A 25,199-nucleotide genomic window follows, 5' to 3' on the forward strand; every position below is an offset into this window, starting at 1 on the left:
CCATCCCTGTGCAGCTTCTCCAGCTCCCCCTGCCCCTCTGGCCACCTCCGCCCCTCCCTGGCCACCCCTCCACCTTGACCCACCTCTCCCTCCAGCTCAGTGCCTCTCTCCCCCTCGTCCCTGCTCCACGGGGAAACCGGGGCCGGGGCCTGTGCTCGAGCAGCCCTGGGCAGTGGCCGTGGGGTCTGCAGGGCCTTGGCCCCCACAGGGCCAGACTGCAGGGCAGAGGTGCCCCGTGGCCTGCTGGGAGAAGGCATGCTCTGAGGCATGCTGGGAGCTGTAGGCCTGGACAGCCCCATGGCCATGTTGTTCCAAAGGCATGCTGGGAGCTGTAGGCAAGGGGCCACCCCATGGCCAGGCTGTTCCCAGGGCATGCTGGGAGCTGTAGGTCTGGGACAGCCCCATGGCCAAGTTGTTCCAAAGGCATGCTGGGAGCTGTAGGCCCAGTGCTGCAGGGCAGCCATGTTGTTCCCGTGGCATGCTGGAAGCTGCCATTGCCCACCCTCAGCCTCCCAGCAGCCATGTTGGGCTGGGCAGGCACAGCCTGTGCTGGGGCTGGGGCCCTGCTGGGGCTCTGCCCTTCAGTGGCAGAGCTGGACGCTTTTCCTCACTGATGGGATGAAGTTATAAAGAATCACTAGGAGAGGCTGCAGCTAAAGCAATTATTAACTCCACCTATTGAATTAGCTCACCAAGGTGTGGCAAGCCTTCTGAGGCAGCGGGACTATAACAGTAGCCAAGGGAAGTGGGGTAACGGAGCATTGCCTTCCAAACCATATAGCACAGAGAAGAAATGAAGTTCTATAAGAACAAGTAGAATGCAGGTGCCCCAGGAAAGTTCAGCTGAAGTTCACCAAGTTGTTGACCGCCAGCGCTCTCCAAAGGCCCCAACAAAGACCCCCCAGAAGCAAAGGGACATAGGCAAGTGCCTTATGCATATGTAAATAATTTTTAGGAAGTAGTTAGCACAAAGAACATCTTCCCATCTGAACATGCCCAGAACGGACCCTGAGGGGCTGGATATTGACCAGTGGAGCTTGCTGATGGGTGGTAGCTTGTTTGTTTTCCCTTCCCACACAAAATTCCATTTTGCTTTGTGGGTAAGCAAAACTGCATATTTCGATGCATTTACTGGATTGGTAGTTTTTGTATAACACGTGTGATCTCCAGGTTTAAGCCCTGGTGCCAGAAAACCCCAACAAGAAAACGTGCCTGGAATAAGGCTTCGCACTTCTGGGGTATACCTTGGTTCTATTTCACGACTCACATCAAATTGTTCACGAACAATTCCTGAGGGGAGTATTCGGATGGGGTAGGGGATTTATTTCCCATGGTTCAACTCTATTATCTGGTTTGGATGAGAAACGTTCATGGGACCAAGGCCATACCCCATTTGTTAGGCATTTGAAATGCCAACCTGGGGATAACATGACTTTCTATTTGTGGTGTACGGATTCACCGTGGGGTCTCAATACATACTGGATACCCCCTTTTCAAGGGGCACAGATCCCCTGCCCAGTAGGCATCTGGTTGAGGGGCCCACCAAGGCCTTCTCTGCCAAGCTGCTTTCCAGCAAGGTGACCCCCGCCTGTGCCAGGGCCTGGGCTTGTTCCTCCCCAGGGGCTGGACTCAGCACTTGTTGGACCTGATGAGGTCCCTGCTGGGCCCTTTCTCCAGCCCAACTCGGCCACCTGCCAGCACACCCACTGTGGTACCAGACACCCCCACCCCCGTTTTGTGGGTGCCAGCAGTGCCCAATGCCAGACTATCCCCCCTGGGTTCAGGCAGTGAGGGTGACGCAGCCCCAGCTGCGGGATGGATGGATGAGCTCCACAGATAGATCCATGGATAAAGAAAAGATTGAACATTTCAGATGAGGGGGCAGGCCAGGGGGGTCCCAGCCCTGCACCCCACCAGCTGCTCACTGGCAGGGGAACCCATTGCTCTTGTGGGAGCAGCGCTGCCACCACGGGGGCTTGCAGAAACGGACACAGTGGAGCCAGCAGTCGCATCTCCACCAAGCCTTTGGGCGGCCCCACAGGTGGGAGCAGCCCTCCTGCAGGCACAGTCCTGCCCGGCACAGTCCTGAGGACACCTGGCCACATGCCCTTCCCACGGGCACACAGTGCTGGGGCCTGGGCTCTGCGGGGGTGCTCCTGCCCAGCCCCACGTCTATGGTGCTGCCTAGGCCCATGGAGATGATTCTGTCTGGTGTCATAGGGTTCCTCTTCCTCACCCTCACTGGACTCCTTCTACCCACCTGCACAGGGCTGCTTCTGCTTGGCCACGTGTCCTCCCCTTGGTCTTTGTCCTCATCTGCCATCTTCTTCATGTGCGCATCTGCCCTCAGCAGCTCCACTCTAAGGCCCTGGGGCCACCCTCTGGGCTCCAGCAGCCCTGGCTAGAGCTGCTCCTCTTTCCTGGCAGGGTGGAGGGAGGCAACTGCGGGCAGGTGGTGTGTGTGCTGTGTGTCCCACCACAGGCCGCCTTTCGCCACTTGGCCATCATTACTTGCAGAAACTTTTGGTACTGCCTGGTCACTGTGAGGGTGCTGTCGACGATGTGGATGAGCTCCTCGGTGAGCTTCTCTGTGACTGTGGCCATGGCTGAGGAGCTGCCCCATCACATGGATGGTGCTCTATGCCCTCTCTCTGCCATCCAATGGGGAACTCCTCATGCTTTGGCATCCCTGCCATCCACAAGGAATTCATCCTCTGGCACCTCCAGGGAGAGGCCCTGGACAAGGGCAATTCCCAGCTTCCCCACTGGCACCCAGGTTGCCCTGATGGACCAGGAAGGTGCAGTGCCAGGTAGTGTGGAGTGGCTGGAAGACAACGGACATATTATGAGCAATGCAGACCAAGTAACTTTGTTGTAATAGCAGGCCGAGCAGGCCGCAGCTGTAACAAGCTGCAGGTGTTGTGAAGGACATATGCAAGGCCAAGAGAGACAAAGAGACTGTGTATTCGCAAAGAGATAAGCGATTTGGACAGAGAGGTGAGAAAAAACAGGATGCCTGCACAAGGGGGGAGCAGCGTGTGGGCACCTCACTGGGACCAATCCTAGGGGAGGTGGAAGCGTGTGGACAAGTAGTTTTAATCTATCACCTTTTACATAACAAAGCCTGCGTAGAGTGTTTATTTTTAGCTGGGGCTATAAATTGGTGTGATTCTATTAATAAAGTGGCACTAACTTGAAAAAAAAAAAAAAAAAAAAAAAAGGGAAATGAAGGGAATGACCCCAGAGGCACTATTAAAGAAAGCATGTTATGTTTTGAACTTTCTGAAAATCTCTGCCGACCATGCGGTGCCTCCCACTGTGTGACATTTTGTGTCAATTGGTGACAAGGTGACTTAGTAAGCATGAAAGACCCTCATACTGGACATTGGTCGGGACTGCATGGATTGTTAGCTTGGGGGAGAGGTTATGCTTGTGTTTCTACAGATGAAGGTCCATGATGGATACCTGCTCGCTGCGTGCGGCCTGAGTTTAGTGTGCCGGATCGTGGGAGCGCTGCTGCCGACAGTCAACCCAACAACTAATGTGTGGCCTCCTTACTGAACCAGTCCTTGTCTGGTGTGCCCTTCCTTGAAACTGACTTGAAGACATTGTTGCAAAAAAGTGAATGTATGTGGGGAATAAAGGATCTTACTCAAAGCCTTGATATCTGTGATAATTGATTACTTCTGTATAATGTTAACCCAAAAGACAGTGATACTGTTTGCACTTTGAATGTCAATAGTTGTCTTTATGTAGATGCTAATGTAGTAGGAGGCTATGATGGGACCATGACACCCACATAAATCAACATGTGAACATGTTGATAAGCATAACGCGCTTAAACGCAATATAGCTTTGGATGAAGCATGTAATGATGTAGTTGATTTATGGAACTGATGGGAACGTATTGCAGTGGTTCTCCTTTTATCCAGAGTAACAGCAGGGAAAGCATTCAAGAGTTAAATCACCTTGTTTGTTAGGCAATTAAGAACGTGAGTCAAATTGGCCACTATTACATACAAAACAGAGCAAGTATTGGCTTTTTGTTGTTGGCTCAAGGACACAGCTGTGAGGATTTTGATGGTATGTGCTGCATGGATTTTAGGGGCCCCATTGCAGCAACATGTTACCAAAATCTGAGAAAATGTCAGCCTTTTTGGCATCCATTCACTCAATTGGCAGTATTGTCTGTTTGCTATTGCCTTGGTTGCTGTCATGTTTGCAAGGGCCCCGCAGAACATGGCAAACCTGGTACTAGCTGTTCAAAAAACAAAAAGAGAGAATTTTTGGGGTCTGCAGACAAGACTTCAAAGAGCTTAGCAAATACTACAGGGATATCATTTTCAAAAGCTCAAGAAATTGTGCAGTGTGTCCACACTGTCAAACATCACCGCTCTGGCAAATGGGAGTCAACCTGCGGGGATTGGCTCCACCAGCGGCTTGGCAAACAGATGTTACAGTCTATGAACCTTTTAAACCTATTTCTAATTTCTTTGTAACCATTGTAACCTATAGTGGTGTCTTAGTTGTTACAGCTAAAAGGAGGGCCCGTGTGAAAGAAACAATAACACATTGGCAGACAGCTATGACGTGGCTAGGAAAACCAGATAACATCAAAACGGACAAGGGACCAAATTTTGTGGCCCAATCTGTAAAAGAATGGGCAGACCATTGGAATATCACTATCACACGTGGTATCCCCTATAACACAACAGGTCAGGCGATTGTAGAGCGTGCTCACCGTACATTGAAAGAATCTTTAAATCCCGTTATAGAAAACACATGTCCCTTTAGATCAACAGGATGTCGTCTTAATGAAAGCGCTGTATCTCTGGAATCTATTTGATAGGCATGGCACAGACTGTACACCCATGAGAAAGCACTATAATCTTCCCATCACTGATGTAAAAGCAAAAGTGTTAGTACGTTTTCTGGGAACAGATACATGGTTGCCTGGGTGGTCACTTGTAGTTTTTGGTCGGGGATACGCAGCTGTATCTCATCCTCATGAACCAGAAGTTAGGTGGGTCCCTGCAAAATGTAACAAACCTGACCTTAGCCGCTATAATAACACGTGACTTTAGATTCTTTTACAGGGAAAAGGAGGGATCCGAAGTTTTTAGCACTGCTACTGGTTTTGGTGCCCTTGGTCAAAGGTGATCGCCTGTACAACTGGACACTGATACAACTTCAAGAATCGCGAATACTACAATCTATAGTGCCTCCGGGTGCTCCCTCCTTCAATGTCATGGTCTGTCAGCTGATGGGCCCAGATCTACTGGACAGTTGGCAAGCCCTGAATTGTGCTAGTAACAGTAGCAGATGGGACACTGGGGGTAGCAATACATATTGGTGCCCAAGTTCAAATCGTGGTAGAAGTTATTGTAATTCCCCTGGTTATTTTTATAGTGCCTACTGGGGCTGCAAAACTATTGCCACAGCGTGGACCCTGAGTCAACCTGATAGATTTCTTACGGTAACGTGGGGTCCCTTTGGCTGTAAGACCCCTTCTAAAACTGATGGTGGGACAGTATGGCACCGTGGGACTTGTAAGTACCTCTGGATAAACATCACTAACCTGTCCAGTCCAGCTTGGTTTATTACAAAACTTGGGGAGTAATGCTTTGGACATCAGGTACTGATAGGGGCCCCCTTATTAAAATCATAAAAGAACTCCCACGGTACACCCCTCAACCTCAACCCCTAGGCCCCAACGTAGTAATCTCAGGGCTTCTACCCCCACAGACCCGCATCCCTGACACAGCTCCTGAAGTGCTTAAAGGTACAATTCGTGTCCCTCAAAGGACTCATACCAAAAGCCCTGACCCGTATCCCCTTTGGTCTGTGATGCAGATGATGTATTTCACCTTGAATGAATCTAATCCAAACCTCACTAACCCCTGTTGGTTCTGCTATGACAGCGAACCCCCGTTTTATGAAGGTATTGCTTGGAATGGCACCTATAATTTCTCCCCCTGCACAAGGGGGGAGCAGCGTGTAGGCACCACACCAGGACCACTCCTAGGGGAGGTGGAAGCGTGTGGATGAGTAGTTTTAATCTGTCACCTTTTACATAACAAAGCCTGCGTAGAGTGTTTATTTTTAGCTGGGGCTATAAATTGGTGTGAGTCTATTAATAGCATCTGTAGAGTATAAATTGCTGTCACATTGGTTGTATCAGTTGTGTCCGAGCCTTCTGCGTCTACAGGGTAGTGCCACTGGCTCTGCCATCACACCAGGCCAGTGGCGTGGGACACAGTAGAGGTACCCCAGGGTAGAAGAGCCGCTGCATGACAGCAACAGCAGCAGGGCCTGTGCAGACTGGGGCTCCCTTGGCAGCACATCTGCGCTCGCCCAGCAGTAAAGGATGGGGAAGAGAGAGAAGGCTGTTGCCCTGCAGTGCTCATGCACATCTGCAAGCCCACGTGTGCAGGTCCAACTTCTGTTAGTGAGGACTGGCATGTTTCTTGGACAGGAACTGGGAAGGCAGTCAGGTGTCGGGTGACCTGAGGATCCTGACTTCAGCCAAAGTGCCACGAGTCCCAGAATCACACAATGGTCGTTGTTGGAGGGAACCTCTGGAGATTTTCTAGTCCAACACCCTGCAAAAGCAGGCTGTGCTAGAGCAGGTTGCACAAAATCATGTGCAGGTGGTGCTGGAATGTTTCCAGAGGCCTCTCTGGGCAGCCGGTGCCAGTGATCTTAAGCTGGAGTGCTGTGCAAGGGTCCCTGTGCTGGCAGGTGGTCGTGTCTGGACTAGCTGCAACGTCAAGGCACTGCAAAGGGGCAGGGAGATGATGAGCACAACAAGCCCATGCCACGCTCCCTGCCTCCGCACATGACAGTGCCTGTGCCCAGGTCCCTGATGGCTGTGGAGGCCACCTGGCCCTGCGCACCTTTTCCCCTGGCTACCCGGAGGCTGCCTTAGGCTCTCTCTAGTACACTCAGGCCCCCTTCTGAGGCCTTCATTGCACCCCAGACCCCTCTGCAGAGCCTCAAGCACTCAAAGGAAGCCCGCTGGACTGGGGGCCTGCCCCCCTAGACTCAACCATTCCACTCAAGTCCCTGCTACACTCCTCCATAGGTGTCTGGTATGCCCCAGAGTCTCTGGTTGATCGTCTAGCGTGGCCGATACTACAGCCAGAAGGCGGCCAGGGAGGGGGGCAGCTGCTGAGCAGCAGCAGCAGCCTCTGCTCCCCACTCAAAGCTCATGGCGCTCCCTGCAGCCACTGCAGCCCTATGCTTGGGCTTGGAAATATGGTGCAGCTGTGAAAGCAGAGCAGCCTGGGGAAGCCCAGGAACTCCGTGGCATGAGCAAAGGCCCCAGCTCATGGATTTCCCCTGAAGCCCAGCTGGCCCTGAGAGGCCACTTTCAAGCTGGCTTGCACCTCGTACAGAAGCCCACAGGGATGCCAGCAGGAGCCAGCCTAAGGCATTCTCTGCTTCCAACTGCCACCCCCAAGGCCCTGAGCCCTCCTATGACCTGCCTTCCTTGTAGAAGAATGGCTGCAGAAGCATGGCCTTAGAATCTCTGAAGATCTGCACAATCCAGACCTGGTATTAGAATAGGCCTGTAATCAGAATTGTACTGAAGCTGCTGTGCTGAAGTTAACAAGAAAGGTAGCCTTGAGCTATTCTTGAATCCTGAGACCAAGTAATTATGTTGTGCCAACAGGCTGTGGCTGTAACAAGCTACAGCTGCTGGGAAAGCAGGTGCAGGGCCAAGAAAGATAGGGAGCGGCATGGGAATATAGGGAGTAACAAAGTACAAGGCCGAAGCACAGCAACACAATTAGCTACATGGATAGAATGCTTATTTTAGTCATGATAATTAGGGGTGTGAGAACCGCGCGCACTTAGAGACTAATAACCAATTCTCTATCTGCTTTACAAATATGCATGTGTATCGGTTCTATATAAGTAGTGTTAGAAACTAATAGAGTTGAGCAAGATGCATAACTCATATTGAGCGTCTTCTTGACTCCGGCGAACCCTTCTTCCAACATTTGGCACCCGAACAATGGAAAAGCTGGAAATTGCTGGAAAAACTCTGCCTTTGCATCGCGACGGTGGGCTTTGCAAAATTGAGAGTCACTGTGAAGAGTTCGAGCAGGAAGACGTCCGTAAGGAGTAAAGGTGTCTGAATCCGGCAGTGAGCTCCTGCACGGACCTGCACCGGTAAGACCGTTTTTCCCTTGATAATGGAAAGGGAGGCAGCACTCACGCTATTAACTGATATTCTTGCTAAGCAAGAGGCTAGCATGAGCACTAAGAAGCTCCATGAGCTCTGTAGGTGGGCGGCTGAAAGTGGACACTTAAAAGACCCGCAACTGATGTTTAGTGTGATTGAGTGGCAAGAGGTCGGGGATTCCCTTTGCGGTGCGATCCTTAGTGGCAGGAAGTCGGCCAAGGACTTGGGGACTGCCTGCCGGGAGGTCATAAACCATTTATGATCCCTGGTTGCGGAGAAAAAAATGGCCATGGCTGCCTCAGACCTCCTCAGTTGGGAAACCGAGTCGCAGTCTACCCGATTATTTGGTCTAGGTGCTCCATCTGCAAAAGGCATAATTGTGCCCATTAAAAAACCTGCGACAGAGCTATTACACCCGACACCATCTCTGGAGGGTGCTGCTGTAACGGGTGCTCCACACCGCTCTGAAAGCTACCGAGAGCCACCCCCCCCCCCATTAGATGAGGATGAGAGTACTACGGCGGGTCCGAATGCGCCTCTGAATGAGAACACGGAGTCTGATAAAGAAAATGAACCCACCCCACCTGCACCTGCCCCCATTCCCCTTCCCCGAACCAAACCTTCCGACCGGACCCTAAACCGCTTGCAGCAGCAATTGACTGAATGCCATCTGCCTACTGCCAATCGTGATGTTCAGATCCTGACCCAGGAAGGTGTTATCCTCCACCCTGCCGCTCCCAAAAGTTGTTGGTCTGGGGTTGTAAGAGACTATATTAGAGGGAGAGTGGGAAGCTGCTTCTGCTGTTGCTTGTCTGGTGTGGACTACTGCTTTAGTGTGGACTGCTGCTTTACCTGCTGGTTCAGCAGCCGCAGTGTGGAAACCTTTTGATTGGAAATTTATGCAGCAGCTACGACAAGCCGTTACACGATATGGATTACAATCTGAACCAGTCAAACACTTGTTGAATTATTTGTTTGAGTCTGAAATCATGACACCCAGTGCCTGTACTTTGCTAGCCAGATTGTTTCTTACACCAGCACAGTTCCCCGCGCCCAACCAGCATGCCGTGCCATGCCCCGTGGCTCCCCCGGCTCGCCAGCCCACCCATGGCCACGGATCTCCCCAGCTGCTGGCGAAAAGTGGAGTCCAGAGTTTTGTGTAGAGCTGTAGATGCACCCCTGCCAGTGGTAAGACCGCGTAGAGTAAATCGCGGCAGGACTCTATGCTAAATTCCTCACTGTGAGGGGGGGTGGGGGGGTGGGGGGCACTATGGAAGGCCGCAACGAGTAAATTGCGGCAGGGCTTCTCTGCGCTGATAACCTTTCTGTTAAAGGGGAGAGCTCTGAGAAGACTGTGATGGAATTAGACGCGGCAATTAAACTGTTAACTGGCATCTTCCTTAAGGGAGGGGAGGGCGTTAAAGAGACAGAAGTGGAGACCTTAGTTTGCTGGGCACGAAAAAAGAATAAGATCCGTGAGCCCGCGTTATTGTTTAGTATTGCGGAATGGAGAGTAGTGGGAAATTGCCTCTGGGATACTACGATTGAGGGAGGCAAAGAAGGAAAAGAAGTTAAAGTGTTAGGAGTGATGTGGCGGTTGATAGTTAACACTCTGGAAACTATGAAAACGGAAAAAAAAAAAAAAAGTAGCGGTGGCAGCCATAGAAGCGTTGGGGAGAGATGTGTAGAAAAGCTGGTGGAGCAGAAGGGTGATTCACCTAAGCCTTCTTTCCTGGCTACACTTTTCGAGTTGGGCATACTCATCCCATCCTATGAAGGGTATGTCCGCCCCTGCGTGTTCAACAGTGCCAGAGCTTTTAGATAAGACAGCGGACAAATTGAAAGTTACTCCTCGGCAGCCTGCGGTAACTGAGCTGAACCTGGAAGAGGCTGCCAAGCCTCCCCAGGAGGGTGGGGCAGCGAGTCCTGCTGCACCAATCATGTCAGGGCGGGCAGAAGCGCCGTGCGATGACGTATCCTCCTCGTCCTGAAACATTATCGGATGGGTTTGAGGAAGAAGGCGGGGAGAAACTTTGTGATAACAATACAGAGAAATCCTTACAGGAGGTAATAGATAAATTAAGAAACCTGGTAAAGTGAGTTAAAATGAACCTGCCTACTACTTCAATACCTGTAATTCCTCCAGTTAGCCCAACTACCCCGCTGATGCTGAACTCGAGACAAGATCCAATTCTACAGTGTTGGTCTGGTGTTCTTCATGATGCTATTTTGGAGGGTGATTGGCAGGTGACCAGCTCATTAGCTTGTCCAATACTGATTAATAATCTTGATGCACATAACTGGGACATGATTTATGGAAAGTTAATGATCAGATTTTAGTGATGGGAGTGTTGCAACCTGCTCTTCCACCTTTTATGATGATCCCTCAGATTTGGCAAATTGTTGTGATAGACTTGAAAGACTGTTCTGTCTTTTTCACGATTCCCTTACACCCTGATGACACACAAACTCACTAACGATAATTTGCAACCGTTCCAATCCTGGTTGCATGGCACTGAAGCCAACAGTCCTCAAACTTGTTCACCAGAATGGTGGGCTGCCCTAGAAGTTGTGTCCTGCAAGATTCAGACTGGCTGGTGTGGTCGCCGAATGGCAAATCATCTGTTATCTTTTTTGGTTTGTAATGTTGCCACTTCACCTTTTGCCCTTATTTTGCAATGGCAAAAGAAAAAGGGGGAAAATATGGCAATCATTTTAGAGTGGTTGTTTTTGCCATTGCAACCCAGACATCATATTTTAAGTCGCCCTGAAGCAGTAGCGGCCTTGGTGACAAAAGGAAGAGACAGGATTGTTGAAATTGATGGGACTGAACCAGCAGATATCAGTATTCCAGTCTGTGGTGATGATTATGAATGGCTTCTGAGACATTCAACAGCCATACAGGAAGCCTTGATCGGTTATACAGGTGTTGTACACAACAACCGGCCAAAGGGACCTCTCTGGAAGATGTTAGAACATTATCAGTGGATTGCGAGACCGTTTGAGGACCTCTAGTCTAAAATTTACTAGAATATATGGTAGCTTTTACTATAATGATGCAGGCTGATGTTGTTGGTCAGTAATATCATTAAATGTGGGTTTGGTTTTGGTTTTTTTTTTTAGAGTGAGATACTGATACGTGGAATGAATACAGTCATGTTATATTGTCTCAGATATCAATTTGAAAAGCACTTAAGGTTCCCTCTTACACATGTCTGAACTAATTAGGTACTTTATGGTATAAAGGATCAACTCCTTCTTGCAAAAGCAACAATAGAAATGGAAATCAAATTACTTTTCAATACCTCTGAAAGTCGAGGTTTAACTAGTACTGGATGCATGTAGAAAAATTCTTAAATTAGGTACTAATTAATTAGGATGTCTCCTACATTTAAAACCTTCCTTAAATTAAAATTATTTATTTTATGATAGTCTTTTAAAAATAAATAGAGAGAGGGGAAGTAGGTTTTTTAAAAATTATTTTTAAACTCAGTTTTGCCAAGTTTTTTCAGGCCCTACAAATAGATCAAACCCCAATCTGTGATTCCAAGGAAAGGTGTGGGTCTGAAGCTGGCAAGATTGGTGGAAGGAAGATACAGTTTCGACTTCGTTTAGACTGCGGTTTGGAACCAGGCTTGCAATAATTCCTGTAAATCAAAGCATTACATTAGCGCTTTCTGTGCTGGCACCTATGACTTGTTCCCAGATCCCTGGGGCTCTGGAGCTACTGCACCTCTTGCTAGCACCATCCCAGGGCCCTGCGAGGACCAGACAAATCTGCTTTTTGCCAGCCCTCTGACGACAAAAAGCTCATTAGGTCCCTCTTGGGCCCAGCATAACAGAGGAGCAGTATTTAGAGCCTAAAGGGTGTAAATTGTGGTTTGGGGGTTTTATTACTATTTAAATAGTAATTTACTATTATTATTTAAATACTATTGCTATTTAAAGAAAGTGAAGCTCTAGGTTTTCTATGCTTATCTAGCATAAAGCTTTCCATGAAAGGGAAAACATAGGAAGCAATACTGTCCTGTGTCCCTTGTGTTGACAATAATTACAAAAGATACTCACAGTCTTCACATCCAAAGTGTTCTGCAATTGCATGTTCTCAGTTCTGCTCCTGTTTAAGTCAACAGCAAAACTCCAACCACCTTTAAAGTGACTGGGTTAGGATCCCTCAGCTCTCACAGAGTAGCAGCAAAGGACTAGAGCCAGTTTGTATTCCCTGTTTACAAACACATTAATATTCTGGTTTATGGCCATAGTCTGGCTCAGTATCAGCCTTTTATTTTGAACTCTGGAGTTTGTAATTTCTCGTCATGTACTTAGACCGTTTGATCTAGACCTTGGCATCTTCTTTTCCATAAAATAGTAAGAAAATAAGTAAGTTTTAATGTGAAATTGATTTCTTGAAATTCCATGAGACTGCTTCTCCTCACGATACTTTGCTAACAAGTTAATGATCCCATTTATTTCTTAATCAATACACAGCAAGGAACCCCAGGGGCTTACCTCTCAGGCCTTTAAAACATCTATAATTTTAGCCTTGAGGATGCCTTAGAAAATTGGAACATGCAGTCATTTTTATTCTCTTCTGCTGAGGAGCAGATCCTTGCAGTTACAGAGGGGCTACCTGTTAATGGTATATTTGGAGGCTCAGAGATTGAATGGGTCAGTGTATTTTTTTGCTGTGTCATATCTGGAGAGCAGATGTTACTTTATGTCCTGAAAAGAAATTTGGTATTTCTGATTATTTATTTAAAAAGCAGAGAAAGTGATTTTACTTGTAGTTAATGGCTTGTGCAATATGTGCAGTAAAAGAGTGCTGCTAGATGAAAGCAAGCTGCAAAAGCTGAGATCTTCTCCCCTGTTTATTGTAATGTAATTTGTAATTGGAGATTTTTTTTGATAGCAGCCTCATCCAAATGCAGTGGAAACAGTGCAACCAGTATGACAAAGTAACTTGCTGTTGAAACTTAATTCATCACTACATGAAGGATTTTGCATGCATTTTATGACTAGTGTTAAAGACTCTAGTCATTCTGTAGTAGTAGATGTCACACGTGAGTCCTGGGAATTGGTTTTGGTTTAGCTTACTGCCCATCCTTAATGTTTAAGCATTACTAGAGTCTCCATAAAAGTTCTAAAGTTTCATCTTGTCTTGTTCTTGCCCAAGCACTTTGTCAATGCTCAGGAGAGCAGGCAGACAGAGGCATCTGCTCTCTCCTAGATAGTGCTTCTGGGAGGGAATTAAAATGGATGCTGAATTCACTCCTTAGTCTCCATAGGAACAGCTGCTGCGGGCATTTCGGGCGAGCGGGAGTCAGATTCAAATACTCACAGAGTTCAAGATCTGATCCGTTTATTGTACAAACCAGGTAGACTTTTATAAGGCATTCTATAAGCGTGCAATAATGTGGTTGGCTATTTTACAAGCGTATAATAATATGATTGGTTAACAATTGTTTACTGGGAAGATTTCTGTTTCTGCTTTCTCTGGCACGTAGGCTCCTTTCTGCGGTTTCCCAGCTCCTCTTATCACGTCCGGTTGGCCTTGCTTTTGAGCAAACATCTGCAATTTGCTCCTTTTTCTTCATCCCACTGTTCTGGCCGTAACCTCGTCTTATTTCTTCAGTATTTTTCCACTTGCTTCAGAGTTCAGTATAATCATTCAATACAGCAAGAGCCCCAACACCTCCCCCTTTCTTTTTAAATACAGCATTAATATTACGTTCCACACAGCTCTGAAAACATTGTAAAAGGCAAGGCACTAAAAGTAACAAAAGAATAACAAACAACAATAATTGTAAGGCCTCGTTTATACCTGAAAAAGTAGGGGCATGTGTCCCAGTAAGAAGGGAAAAAAACCGCCGGAACCAAAACGTAAGATTCTATACCGACAGGGTGGACACAGCCAAGAGTGTAAAGCCTTTCGCCTATATACTTCAACTTTTTACAATATTCACGATACAGGGTAACTCTTGAATTACAAGAAGTAGCACATATAGGACAAGAGTTCTCTGTTTTTATCGGTCCTTGTCCGAAAAGATCCTGCAACGCATGCACGATACGATTATAGTGTAACAAAGACAATTCACCAGAGGGTAATTGACATTGTATCTCTCGAGGCAACTGCTATAAGATGGGCAGAATAATGTATGTTAACTTATTTACAAACCGCTTTTCTTCATCTGGTCGTGGTGGTCGGAATAACTGTTCTCAATGCCGGGTCCACTGTACCCACTGATCCCTCCTGTCCATTTAGGAATCAATCTTGTTGTAATTACCCTGCTCTTTCTTTTCAGTGGGTCGGTTTTCAATCCACGGGCGAACCCATTTTGCCGGAATCCACTTAGTCACTGCCCCTGTGGAGATACATGCATAACCCCGACCCCACGTTAATAAATTATGAGGCCCTGACCAACAATTTGAGACAGGGTCAAATACCTGGACAGCTATGTCACGAGTCGAAAAATCGTTGGGATTATTAGAAAAGTGATAGAAAATCGGCTGTTCAGTACATTCCGTTCTGGGGTTCAACCAGTTCAGTACATAGCATGCTTTTGCCACTATTACATGAGGACTCTTCTCCCCCTCTTTTCGAAAAACAGACAGATAATGTTTTAATGATTGATGGGCACGTTCAATAATTGCTTGACCACCAGCATTATATGGAATTCCGGTAACGTGCTTCACCTGCCAGTGCAGCAAAAAGGTCTTTACTCGGGCACTAAGATACGCAGGGGCATTATCTGTTTTCACCATATCTGGGTGGCCCAACACAGCCATGGCTGACGTCCAATGCTGAATACAGGCAACAGCATTGGTAGACTTATGAGCAGTCGCCCAAATAGCTTTCGAGCAGGTATCAATTGTGACATGGACGTATTTAAGTACTCCAAATGGAGTGAATTCTGTGACATCAGTTTGCCAGATTTGTCGAGGTTGTAACCCCCTAGGATTTGTACCTTCCTGTTGAAGAGGTGTCAGCCTGGCACAATCAGGACAGGCCGCTATGACAGTCCTAGCGTCCTGACGAGACAGGCCAAACTGTTTTTGGAGAGACCGAGCGGATTGGTGAAAAAAGGCATGTGACTCTGTTGCTTGTTTTAAAGGGGAATTTTGTAATACTGGGGATGCCACCTGAGTGTCTATATAAGCATTGCCTTCCGATAAAACACCAGGTAAATCTAGATGACTTCTAATATGTGTAACCCACCAAGGAACTTGTCTAAAATTTATTTCATTCCACATCTGAATAACCAGGGCCATAAGTCTGTTATTTATAAAAGACCCTAAAAGGGAACGCGAAAGACGTGAAACTACTCCAACAACATATTTAGAATCGCTTACAATATTAAGAGGGACATTGCGAAATTCCTGAAACACCATTAATACCGCTTTTAATTCCAAAATTTGAACTGAACCTTCCATTTGTTCTATATGAGAAATCCAATTGTTCCTGTCATCCTTATAGGCATAACCACATTTTTGAGTTTTGCTGCTAGCGTCGGTAAAAACCGTAAGTGCATTTTTTATAGGATTTTGTTGTTGTAAAGATTTTTCCTCCAATACTAAGGAAGTTTTGAATAAGGGGTGATTGGGATAATGATTATCTAATTGAATACCTAGGGTCGCCACAGCAAAACACTCAGAAATCTGAATCCACCAGTTAGCCAAGGACAAATTTTTCACAGGTAAAATAATTTTTTCAGGGTCGCATCCTGCAAGAGTACGCAAACGTTCTCGTGCCTTCAGCAATAACTGTCCTACTGCGTCCGCTCTAGTAGTAACTGTGGTTTTTAAGGTGTTACTGTGGAAAACCCATTCTAACAAAATCATAGATCGATCGACAGGCAATTGTGCTATTATAGCCACAATTTCTGTGTCTTGGTTATACACGAGTAGGGTAAATGGACAATTCAATAATCGCCTGTCCACTCCGGCATTTTGAATTTTCTGTGTAATTTTTTCTAGGGCTTTTTCAGCTTCAGGTGAAAGAGATCTGGGATCAGCGGGTGATGAACTACCCTTCAATAACGCGAATAAAGGAGCCAAATCCGTATTGGCAATACCACAAAAAGTTCTTAACCATTGAATGTCTCCGACTAGCTTCTGGACATCGTTAACGTTTTTTATATTTGGGACACTAATAATTTTTTGTGGCTGAATTCTTGTTTCTGAGATGCGCAAGCCAAGATAATTCCAGGGCGCTATTTTTTGTACCTTTTCTTTTGCTATAACCAATCCAAAAGTATGTAGACACTGTATAAGTTCCTGTTGTTTTTCATGGGCTAGTGTGTAAGGGCTGGCTATTAAAAGATCATCCATATAATGATAGGTAATGAGGTTAGGATTATTTTCTCTCCAGGATTGTAAAGCTAAATCCACAAACCACTGACATATTGTTGGGGAGTTTTTCATACCCTGAGGTAGTACAACCCACTCATACCTTTTTGCTGGAGCGGCACGGTTTATAGCTGGTACTGTGAATGCAAATTTTTCACAATCATCTTCATGCAGGGGAATAGTGAAAAAACAATCTTTTAAATCAATAATTAATAGGTCCCAATTTTGTGGTAACATAGCGGGAGAAGGCAGTCCAGGCTGAAGGGCACCCATGTCAACCATTTTTTCATTTATTGCTCTTAAATCATGTAATAATCTCCATTTCCCTGATTTCTTTTGAATTGTAAAAATGGGTGTATTCCATGGGCTAACAGAAGGTCTGATATGACCTAAATCCAATTGTTCTTGGACTAATTCTTGAATGTGTTGCAGCTTCTCTTGAGGTAAGGGCCATTGATCAACCCATACAGGAGTTTCTGATTTCCATTTTAATTTTAAAGTTGGGCGAGAGCTGCTATCAATGGCCCCAATCAAAAATCTGTAGAGATTCTCATTCCCCATTGGGAGAGTACATCCCTACCTAACAAGGACAATGATGTATGTAGGACATATGGTTTTACCCATGCTTGATGTCCTTCTTGATCCGTGAAAAGAATGAAGTTTTTACTGACCTGTGTCAGACGACTTCCCCCAATGCCTGAAATGGTTGAACCCGCACTATCTAATTCCCACATGGTAGGCCAAACTGAGAAAGGAAGAACAGTAACATCAGCGCCAGTATCAATCATCATTGAAACATTAGGAAGAATTACACCTTGTGGACCAGATATCTTAACATTACATTTTGGCCGTTCGGCACCAACAAGTTGACAAAAGGCAATATTAGGCATACCCGTTGAGCCAAATGCACCTCGACCCCTGTCCTTTTCTCCTTTTTTAGGGACAGTAGCTTGGAATGGAACGAGCTGTGCAATAGTGCTTCCTGCTGGAATATGAACAGGTGGAGAAAAAACTTTTACCATAATTCCAATAGGTCCGGTATAATCGGCATCAATGCAACCAGGAAGAACAAAAATCCCCTTTTTTGACGCAGAAGAGCGTCCTATAAGGAGTGCAGATAAACCATAACCCAAAGGGCCACTAACTGTAGAAGGAAGTACATGTACTTTGTCATCGGTAATATTTATGGGTTCTGCCACGGCCAGATCGACTCCTGCACTTCCTCTGGTGGCTGAACACAGCTCGCCGAGGCAGCCATGGACTTTGTTGGGTTCTGGGGATATTTCTTGGCCGCGTCCCTCAGAACGCGGCTGTTCCCGTTTCCCGGAACAGAAAGGGGTGTACCATCTTTTTTAAATTTTGAGCGACAATCGGCCGCTTTATGACCAAATTTTTGACAACGCAAACAATTTCCATTCAACAAAGACTTGTCTCCTAGATTCTTTTTGCAGTCACGTTTAAAGTGACCTTCCTGTCCACATTGATAACATTTTGGCCTAGATCCCCGATCCCCTCGGCCGTGCACTTTGTTGTTGTTTAGAGCTACTGCTAGAGCATTGGCATGTATTTTTGCCTTGGCCTCTTCCTCAACCAAAGGAGCCCTTGCGCATGCCTCTATCATCTGAGTGATGGATGCCCCAGGGGGTAAGGATGCTATAAGTTGTTTACAAGTGGCATTTGCATTTTGTACAGCGATTTCTTTAGTCAAAATAATTTTGAGATCTGGAGTGACGTTAGGAGCATTATCAATGGCCTCTCTTAACTTGTCAACAAAACTAAAAAAGGATTCATTAGGTTTTTGCAAAATTTTTGTATATGGTAAGGTTGGCGTATGCAATTGAGGTAGCGCCAAGAAAGCTGCTAACCCAGCTTGTTTCGATTGTTGTAATACTCTGGTATGTAACGCTGCTTGTGCAGCTCCATCACGATAAGGACCCGTACCCATTAAGGCATCTAACGGCGCTACTCGTAAAGGATCCCCTTGTGGCAAATGAATATTATCTATAAGTTTCAACTCTAGATTTTCCTGCCACTTTGCTAACCAAAGCATGAATGTTGTTGGAGACAGGATAAGCTCCATAACTGCTCTTAAGTCGGCTGGCACCAACTCAGTATACTTAATTAAGGCTGTTACCTGATTTCTCACTAGCTTATTATTATGACCATATTGCATTATAGCTTTTTGAATACCCTGCACCAATTTCCAATCCAGGGGTTCCCATGTCGGTTGACCCTGACGCAACACTACAGGGGCAGCTAATGGGGTAAACGAAAAATCCCCTTCTATGCTACAATTCTCTACCAGGCCCCTGTATCGCCTTCGAGGATCAAAATTAGGGTCTATAGGTACCGCGCACGCATCCCGTTCAATTTTATCCCCCAGAGCCTCTAACCCCTCAATTATAGCCTTATGGGCACTTTTATACGCTTTTTTAACATCTTTCTTTTTAGAGTCCTTGTCGAGCCTCTCCATATGATGTAATAGGTCGGACATCTTCTTTTCCTGCTCTCGCAGCTGTTTCCGTAATGCCGAATAAGGCGTCGGTGCTCCCTCCTCATCACTACTGTAAAGACTGCCACTTTCGGGAGGTAAAGGAGGCAGATTGTTAAACGGTTCAGGCTCAGTCTCCATTTCCTCCTTAAGAGGAGCTGTGGGCTGTGTTGTTCCCATCCCAGCAGACTTACAGCCAGTTACCGGTACTAATGTCTGTCTGCCGCTTGCCGTTTGTTCCTTTTCAGGACACCAGGGTGGCAGTTCATCATCTAATCCCCACGCTATTCGTTCAGCAGTAGTCAGTACTGGATAAGCTTTGGATGTATAATCGGGGGGATTTTCACACGGAGGCTGTCCCTCTGGCTCTTCCTCCGACTGAGCAGCAGGATCGCTGGGAGACCGCACTGCAGCTTTAACAGCTGCAGCGACTTGCGCCTCACCGTGTAACTGCGCGACCATGCCCCGTACCGCTCGATACGTGCGAGCCAAAGTCTTTACCCCCTTAGTCCCAACTTGCACAGATTCCCATAAGTCCTCTCCTACTTTCTTCCATGTTTCATTATTATATACATCTTGCGTAGAAGCAAGGTAACCACGGCGGCGACTCCAACATAGCAGATCAACTACTGCCTGCCGTGAGACTGGCGTTTCAGTTTTTTCTGCCAGTTTCATCAAATTGTCTACGATTGCTTTTTCCACCACTGATGCAGTGATTCCCATCCTGCTTAAATTCCCTGACTCACCGGTCAGCCGTGCACGTTCCGCCTTTCTTCGGGCGCCCAGCTCTCTCTCCGCTGGCAGCAGGATCCTCGCCGGCTCCGCAGCTTGTAACACGATCCTTAATGAATCTTCCTGACTTTTAACCGATCCTGTCGACCCTCATCGGATCGTCGGGGTCACCAGATGCTGCGGGCATTTCGGGCGAGCGGGAGTCAGATTCAAATACTCACAGAGTTCAAGATCTGATCCGTTTATTGTACAAACCAGGTAGACTTTTATAAGGCATTCTATAAGCGTGCAATAATGTGGTTGGCTATTTTACAAGCGTATAATAATATGATTGGTTAACAATTGTTTACTGGGAAGATTTCTGTTTCTGCTTTCTCTGGCACGTAGGCTCCTTTCTGCGGTTTCCCAGCTCCTCTTATCACGTCCGGTTGGCCTTGCTTTTGAGCAAACATCTGCAATTTGCTCCTTTTTCTTCATCCCACTGTTCTGGCCGTAACCTCGTCTTATTTCTTCAGTATTTTTCCACTTGCTTCAGAGTTCAGTATAATCATTCAATACAGCAAGAGCCCCAACAAACAGCCACTCTAAATGTAACACTAATAGGCTTTTCATTATAGGGCAAATTTAAAAAGCACTTACTGTCATGAATAGTCCTTTCTTTCTTGGGCCCCCACAGTAAGAGCACTTAAGGCTTATGGCTACCTTTAAGCAATGAATAGGTCTATTGACTTCATGCACTAAAGTGCTTTACTGGATCAAGTTTATTTCAGGAGACTTCTCAGATGAGAAAAGGTTTACAGAATCAGACACACAGATAGGAGACTGACAGGAGTATGTTTCATCAGGGCACAGTTAATATATCCAGTAGCAAGATAGATATATATATAGATATAGATAGATAGATAGATATAGATATATAGATATATAGATATTTAATAACCTACTGAAGATAACCAGGAAAAAAGCTTACAAAAGAATGAAGATGGCATAGAGGAAAAATAGAATATTAGATGTGGTGGGGGAAGACAGTGATAAGTAAAAATAATTTTGTAATTTTAAGTCTGGTGTTATTGACTCTGTCTCAAAGCAAATGAGAATATAGAATTTAAAAGCACAGCTTCTGTCTTGAACCTGCGCAAAAAGGTTGTGTATTGCAGGCTCTGGCTGTCTCCAGCTTGTGGCTGCCTGGCTCCTGCCTGTATCAGATCTAGCTGGAAAAAAGGGGGCTGTGTCTGCACAGATGCACAGTCTCCGTGTCCTTTCCTGAAACGCAGATTTTAGTGGTCCATTTTGCTTAATTTTTATCCTGCCTGCTACTGCTATTTGGGTGTATGTCTACGCAACATGCTGCCTGACATGGCACAACGGCTGTCTGTGCTTGCTGCAACAGGCTTCCCAAACAACACTTTGGGCTTGCCCCCCTTTCTCAGTAACCTGATGAGAGGAGCATAATCTGTTCCAGCCTCTCACAGTTTAGTGCTTTGAATGGGAAAAGTCATCTTTCTTCTCTGTGCAAGACTATCTGGGAGTGTGGGGCTGGATTTGCCTGTTCTAGGACATTTGAAATAAATGGATTGGCTCTGGGTGAGCTGAAGCAAAGTCCACTTCTGGGCAGCTGTCACCCGGTAGGGACACCCCCTGGGGAAAAAAGGATGTGACATGCATGACAGCCCACCTACGTGAAATAGGCCACCTTTTACCCTCTTTAGATAATAAACTTGATTTTAGTGAGAGGGCTTTTTTTTCTACAATGAACCACATATGTGTGAGGGGAAAATAATTAACAAAAACAATGATAAAAAAAAAAAAGACCATTGTGACCACTTTTTTAAGAACCAAGTAATAATAATCTGCATTGGCTAAAAGGCATATGAGTTAATCCATGAGGATGAAATGACCCTTGGCAAAATTTGCAGTCTTTTATAATAAAACCATAAGAACTGAAGACTTAGATTTCTAAGAGTGTGTTGGAAGTCCAATACCAAAAGCAACTATGGGTCAACATCACCCCTCTCCGCCTCCCTGTCCCATAAAACTGTATGGCTTCAGGAAGCTTTATAGCTGCTCTGACAGTTTTGACTATATGTAGGACTAGAGAAGTGCACATGTTCAGACAAAAAGCCTTGCTATCAAGAATTTGACTTTCTGTAGTTAGAAATCTTAGTGTTTATTTGGGGTGGACTAGAGAGATGAAATGACAACATTGCCAGAACAACTCATTTTCTGTTTCTTTTTTAGCTAGAGCCATGTAAAGTAATTCTTATCCTGTATTTTATCTTATAAAATTTGTCTCTAGATGTTATTGTTTAGCAGGCAAGAAACTTAAATTGATGATTTGTATCCTATTGGTTATATTCACAGTTCCAATCGGTTATTTATATACTGTTTAGTGCCAATATTAAAACCGAGAGATATAAGTATTTACATAAGTTATGCATCAGATGTTTGTATTTCATCACAAAGTACAGAATCCTTAAATCAAAGATACTGTCAGACCAGAAGGTAACACTAATCATCATTAATTCTTTACATTAAAACAATGTTTTGGTGAGTACATTAAGTATCCAGATGTAATGACAATTCTATTAAACACCAGAAAATTCCTGAAAACTAACAGAAGAAGGAACACACTCAAAGTGGTCCTACTTCAAATTGGAAACAAATCTTGGTAAAACTGTTCGGTGTCACTACATAGCTTCAGTCCAAAGCGACAATGTCAAAGTCATTCCAGTGCTCTTCCCCAGTGGAGGAGCATCTTGTAAGAACTTTTTCTTGCAATCAACAGGGATAGCATAACCACTTTGGGTACTGGAAGTTCTCGTTTTCCTTCTGAAAGTTTTCTGACAGAGGTATGTCTCTTGTATGAATAGACTTGGCACACATCGCCCAGGAGGCTGGGGGGGGCGATACAGGGTCAGTGCTTGGTGCCTGGTTGCCAGTGACAGTGATGCATCTGCCACCGCAGCAGCGGGCATTCAAAAAGGTCAGCTTAGGAGTCGGGCTTCTGTTCAGGGTGTGTGAAAAATTGTATTTCATGCTGTGGGGTATTTTCACAATCCTATGAACATTTACATAAAGGGATCAAGGCCCTGTGTACTGCAGTAGCATATATTTTTCTTATCTTCAATGAATATTATTTAGATCTCTTAAATAGATATTTTTTAATGTTTTTTGGGGCTATAATTGATGTGTTAGGAGAGGAAATCTGAAACTCGGGTAACCTAACAAATTCTTAAGTTTTGTGGTGAATAAGTTTCTGGTTAATTGATGAATAAATTCTACCTATGAATATCTTCAGGCATTTCTGTGACTGATAAGAAGTTGCTCCATTTGCATCAAGAGATATCATTACCTTATAATTGCTAAGGTTATCAGTCTTTTAACAAAAGCAAGATACAAACAAAGCAGCCTTTTTTCTTTTTTTTTTCTTAGAGATGAAACCTAGTGCACTTTTGAATGCATGGTTAGTTGTTTTACTTAGAAAAAATATGCATTCCATACTTAAGTACATGAAATGAGTATAAAGGCATAGTGTTAACTAGAACACAATATGTGCCTTTAAGAGCTCAATAGCTGTCCCATACCGAAGTATCAGACTACCAGAGCTTTTTTCATGCTTTAAGCTATTCAAAATCTCTTTGCTAATTGATTTCTTTCTTTTAAGGCCAAAAGATGTCATGCAAATTTTGGGACAGATGATTTAATGTATTAAAGTATAAATCAAAAAGCACATGCAAGAACAGGAAGGGTCTTTGAAAACCAGGCTGCAATACTATGGGAAAGAGCTGCCAAAAAATGATTTTTAGTTGCCATCTGTGTGTTTCACTTGATGATCCATTGTCAGTGGACTTTTATTTTCTCTGATGTTAACAGATGTTTCTGATACTTGTTTGAGATTTGAGTGCTTTTGGATTTGTAATGTTTTAAAGAGTGACCTGCTGTGCACCGTGAGCTGGTGGATTAGGTGATCCTATTTCTGTATTTGCCATTCTTTTTGCTTCAAAGTTCTCTTTACAGTGCTAGTAATAGTAGAGTGAATGTTTGCTAGGAATTGAGATGTTTGAAAAATTCTGTTTCAAAGGCAATAGCTAAGTGCATACATCAAGAAATGAACTTGGATTTTTTTTTTTAACCCTAATAGAATGTCTTACTAAATTAGAGGGAAGGAGGGAAAAGAACTAATTTCATGCAGCAGATTTTCCACTGGTCAGAAAAACTCCATAGTCCTGGATAAGTGTTTGAGCACTACCAGGCTATTAGGGGTTAAAACATCAGCAGGAAATCTGAAGTTATTGTGCCCTGCCATTATAATGCAATACCACACTTCCAGTTGTTTCTCATGCATCCTTTCCAGATTCAGGGCAGAAAAAATAGAAGTCTTTTTAAAATATCATGTCTGTATTAGTGCTGCAGGGGGAGATGGTCTTCCCAGACTCCTTGGTGATCTTGGTCTTGCCAGCAGGAATCCCAGGTGGTGGGCAGGGAGGATTCCTCAGTGTGCTCCAGTAAGTATGGGTACTAGGGCAAGCAGCCTGAGGGATGTGTGAATGGTACCCACTCCTTGGGTCTGCAGTGACCACTTCTGGCATCCCAGGAATGTGGGAAGTGTACTGGGGAAGACAAGTGCCCTGCAGTTTGCAGACAGCCAAATGTCCCATGTGTCATTTATAAACCATCTGAGACTGGATCGCTGCTTACCTGCACTGGTTTCAAAGACCTAATGAAGACTCTCAGGCAGATTCCTGCTGTTATGTTGTGATAGACAGCACAGGGCAGGAGAACCTGCCTCCCATGTTAACTTAGTTTGATGCAATCAGTAAGACAACAGTTTTTATAAAAATTGATCAGAATTCACCAACTGTAGATAAACTGTTTGCAGCGCAGGTTATATCAAACCACCGCCACCGTTATAGTACAGGCAATTTTATGTTGTCTACAAGCACACTTTCTAGTCGGGTATTGATTTTAAGCCAACTATTATAACATTAGAGTACCTCTCAAAAATAGATTTTCTGCATGTATAGCATGGATTATTAAATTACTTAGATGAATTATTTAACATTTTCATTTTTATTTGTATTTCTAGCTTGAATTTCTACTTGTAGAACAGCATGTTTTACAAAACAAACTTTGCGCAATCAGATAATAAATTTTCATTATATTTTATCTTACCATTCTATTTCTATGTTCCAGTTAAGTATCTGAATACCTAATGTAGTCAATATTAATTTTTCATGATTGCTATAACAAATCTCATTTGATAAATGAAAATAAATATGCAAAGCATTTCAATCTATATATCTCAGAAGACAGAGAAACGTATTGAAAATCCTGTTGTGCTTTTCCTTTCCACTATTCTGTATGCTTCCAGATTTGAAGAACGTGATTGTTCCCTTTTGGTTAGTTTGGGGTTTTTTTTCCTACACACTGGAGAGAAAA

At 45.0% G+C, this 25,199-nt stretch overlaps 1 protein-coding gene across 4 annotated transcripts; it reads right to left on the reverse strand.

Annotated features, from left to right (window-relative positions):
• Positions 1-13,533: 13,533 nt before the first annotated feature.
• Positions 13,534-20,287, reverse strand: LOC129736866 (endogenous retrovirus group K member 7 Gag polyprotein-like). Of its 4 annotated transcripts, none has more exons than XM_055721112.1 (3): positions 17,430-19,755; positions 17,209-17,282; positions 13,534-14,553 (listed from the first exon to the last, which is right to left on the reverse strand). In XM_055721112.1, the coding sequence occupies exon 1, from the start codon at positions 19,749-19,751 to the stop codon at positions 17,721-17,723; it is 2,031 nt and encodes a 676-aa protein (XP_055577087.1). In that variant the 5' UTR covers positions 19,752-19,755; the 3' UTR covers positions 13,534-14,553; positions 17,209-17,282; positions 17,430-17,720. The 4 variants fall into 4 exon arrangements, 3 of the variants coding, with proteins under 3 accessions (XP_055577087.1, XP_055577088.1, XP_055577086.1); XM_055721113.1 differs by having other exon boundaries at positions 17,379-19,755; XR_008733985.1 differs by lacking the exon at positions 17,430-19,755 and adding an exon at positions 19,775-20,287 and having other exon boundaries at positions 13,534-17,282.
• Between the last annotated feature and the right edge of the window lie 4,912 nt (positions 20,288-25,199).

Source organism: Falco cherrug, chromosome 9, assembly GCF_023634085.1.
Source record: "Falco cherrug isolate bFalChe1 chromosome 9, bFalChe1.pri, whole genome shotgun sequence".
Lineage (NCBI taxonomy): Eukaryota > Metazoa > Chordata > Aves > Falconiformes > Falconidae > Falco > Falco cherrug.

Coding starts and splice junctions, on each gene's coding strand:
- LOC129736866 (XM_055721112.1), bottom strand. CDS start 19,751: ATGGGAATCACTGCATCAGTGGTGGAAAAAGCAATCGTAGACAATTTG.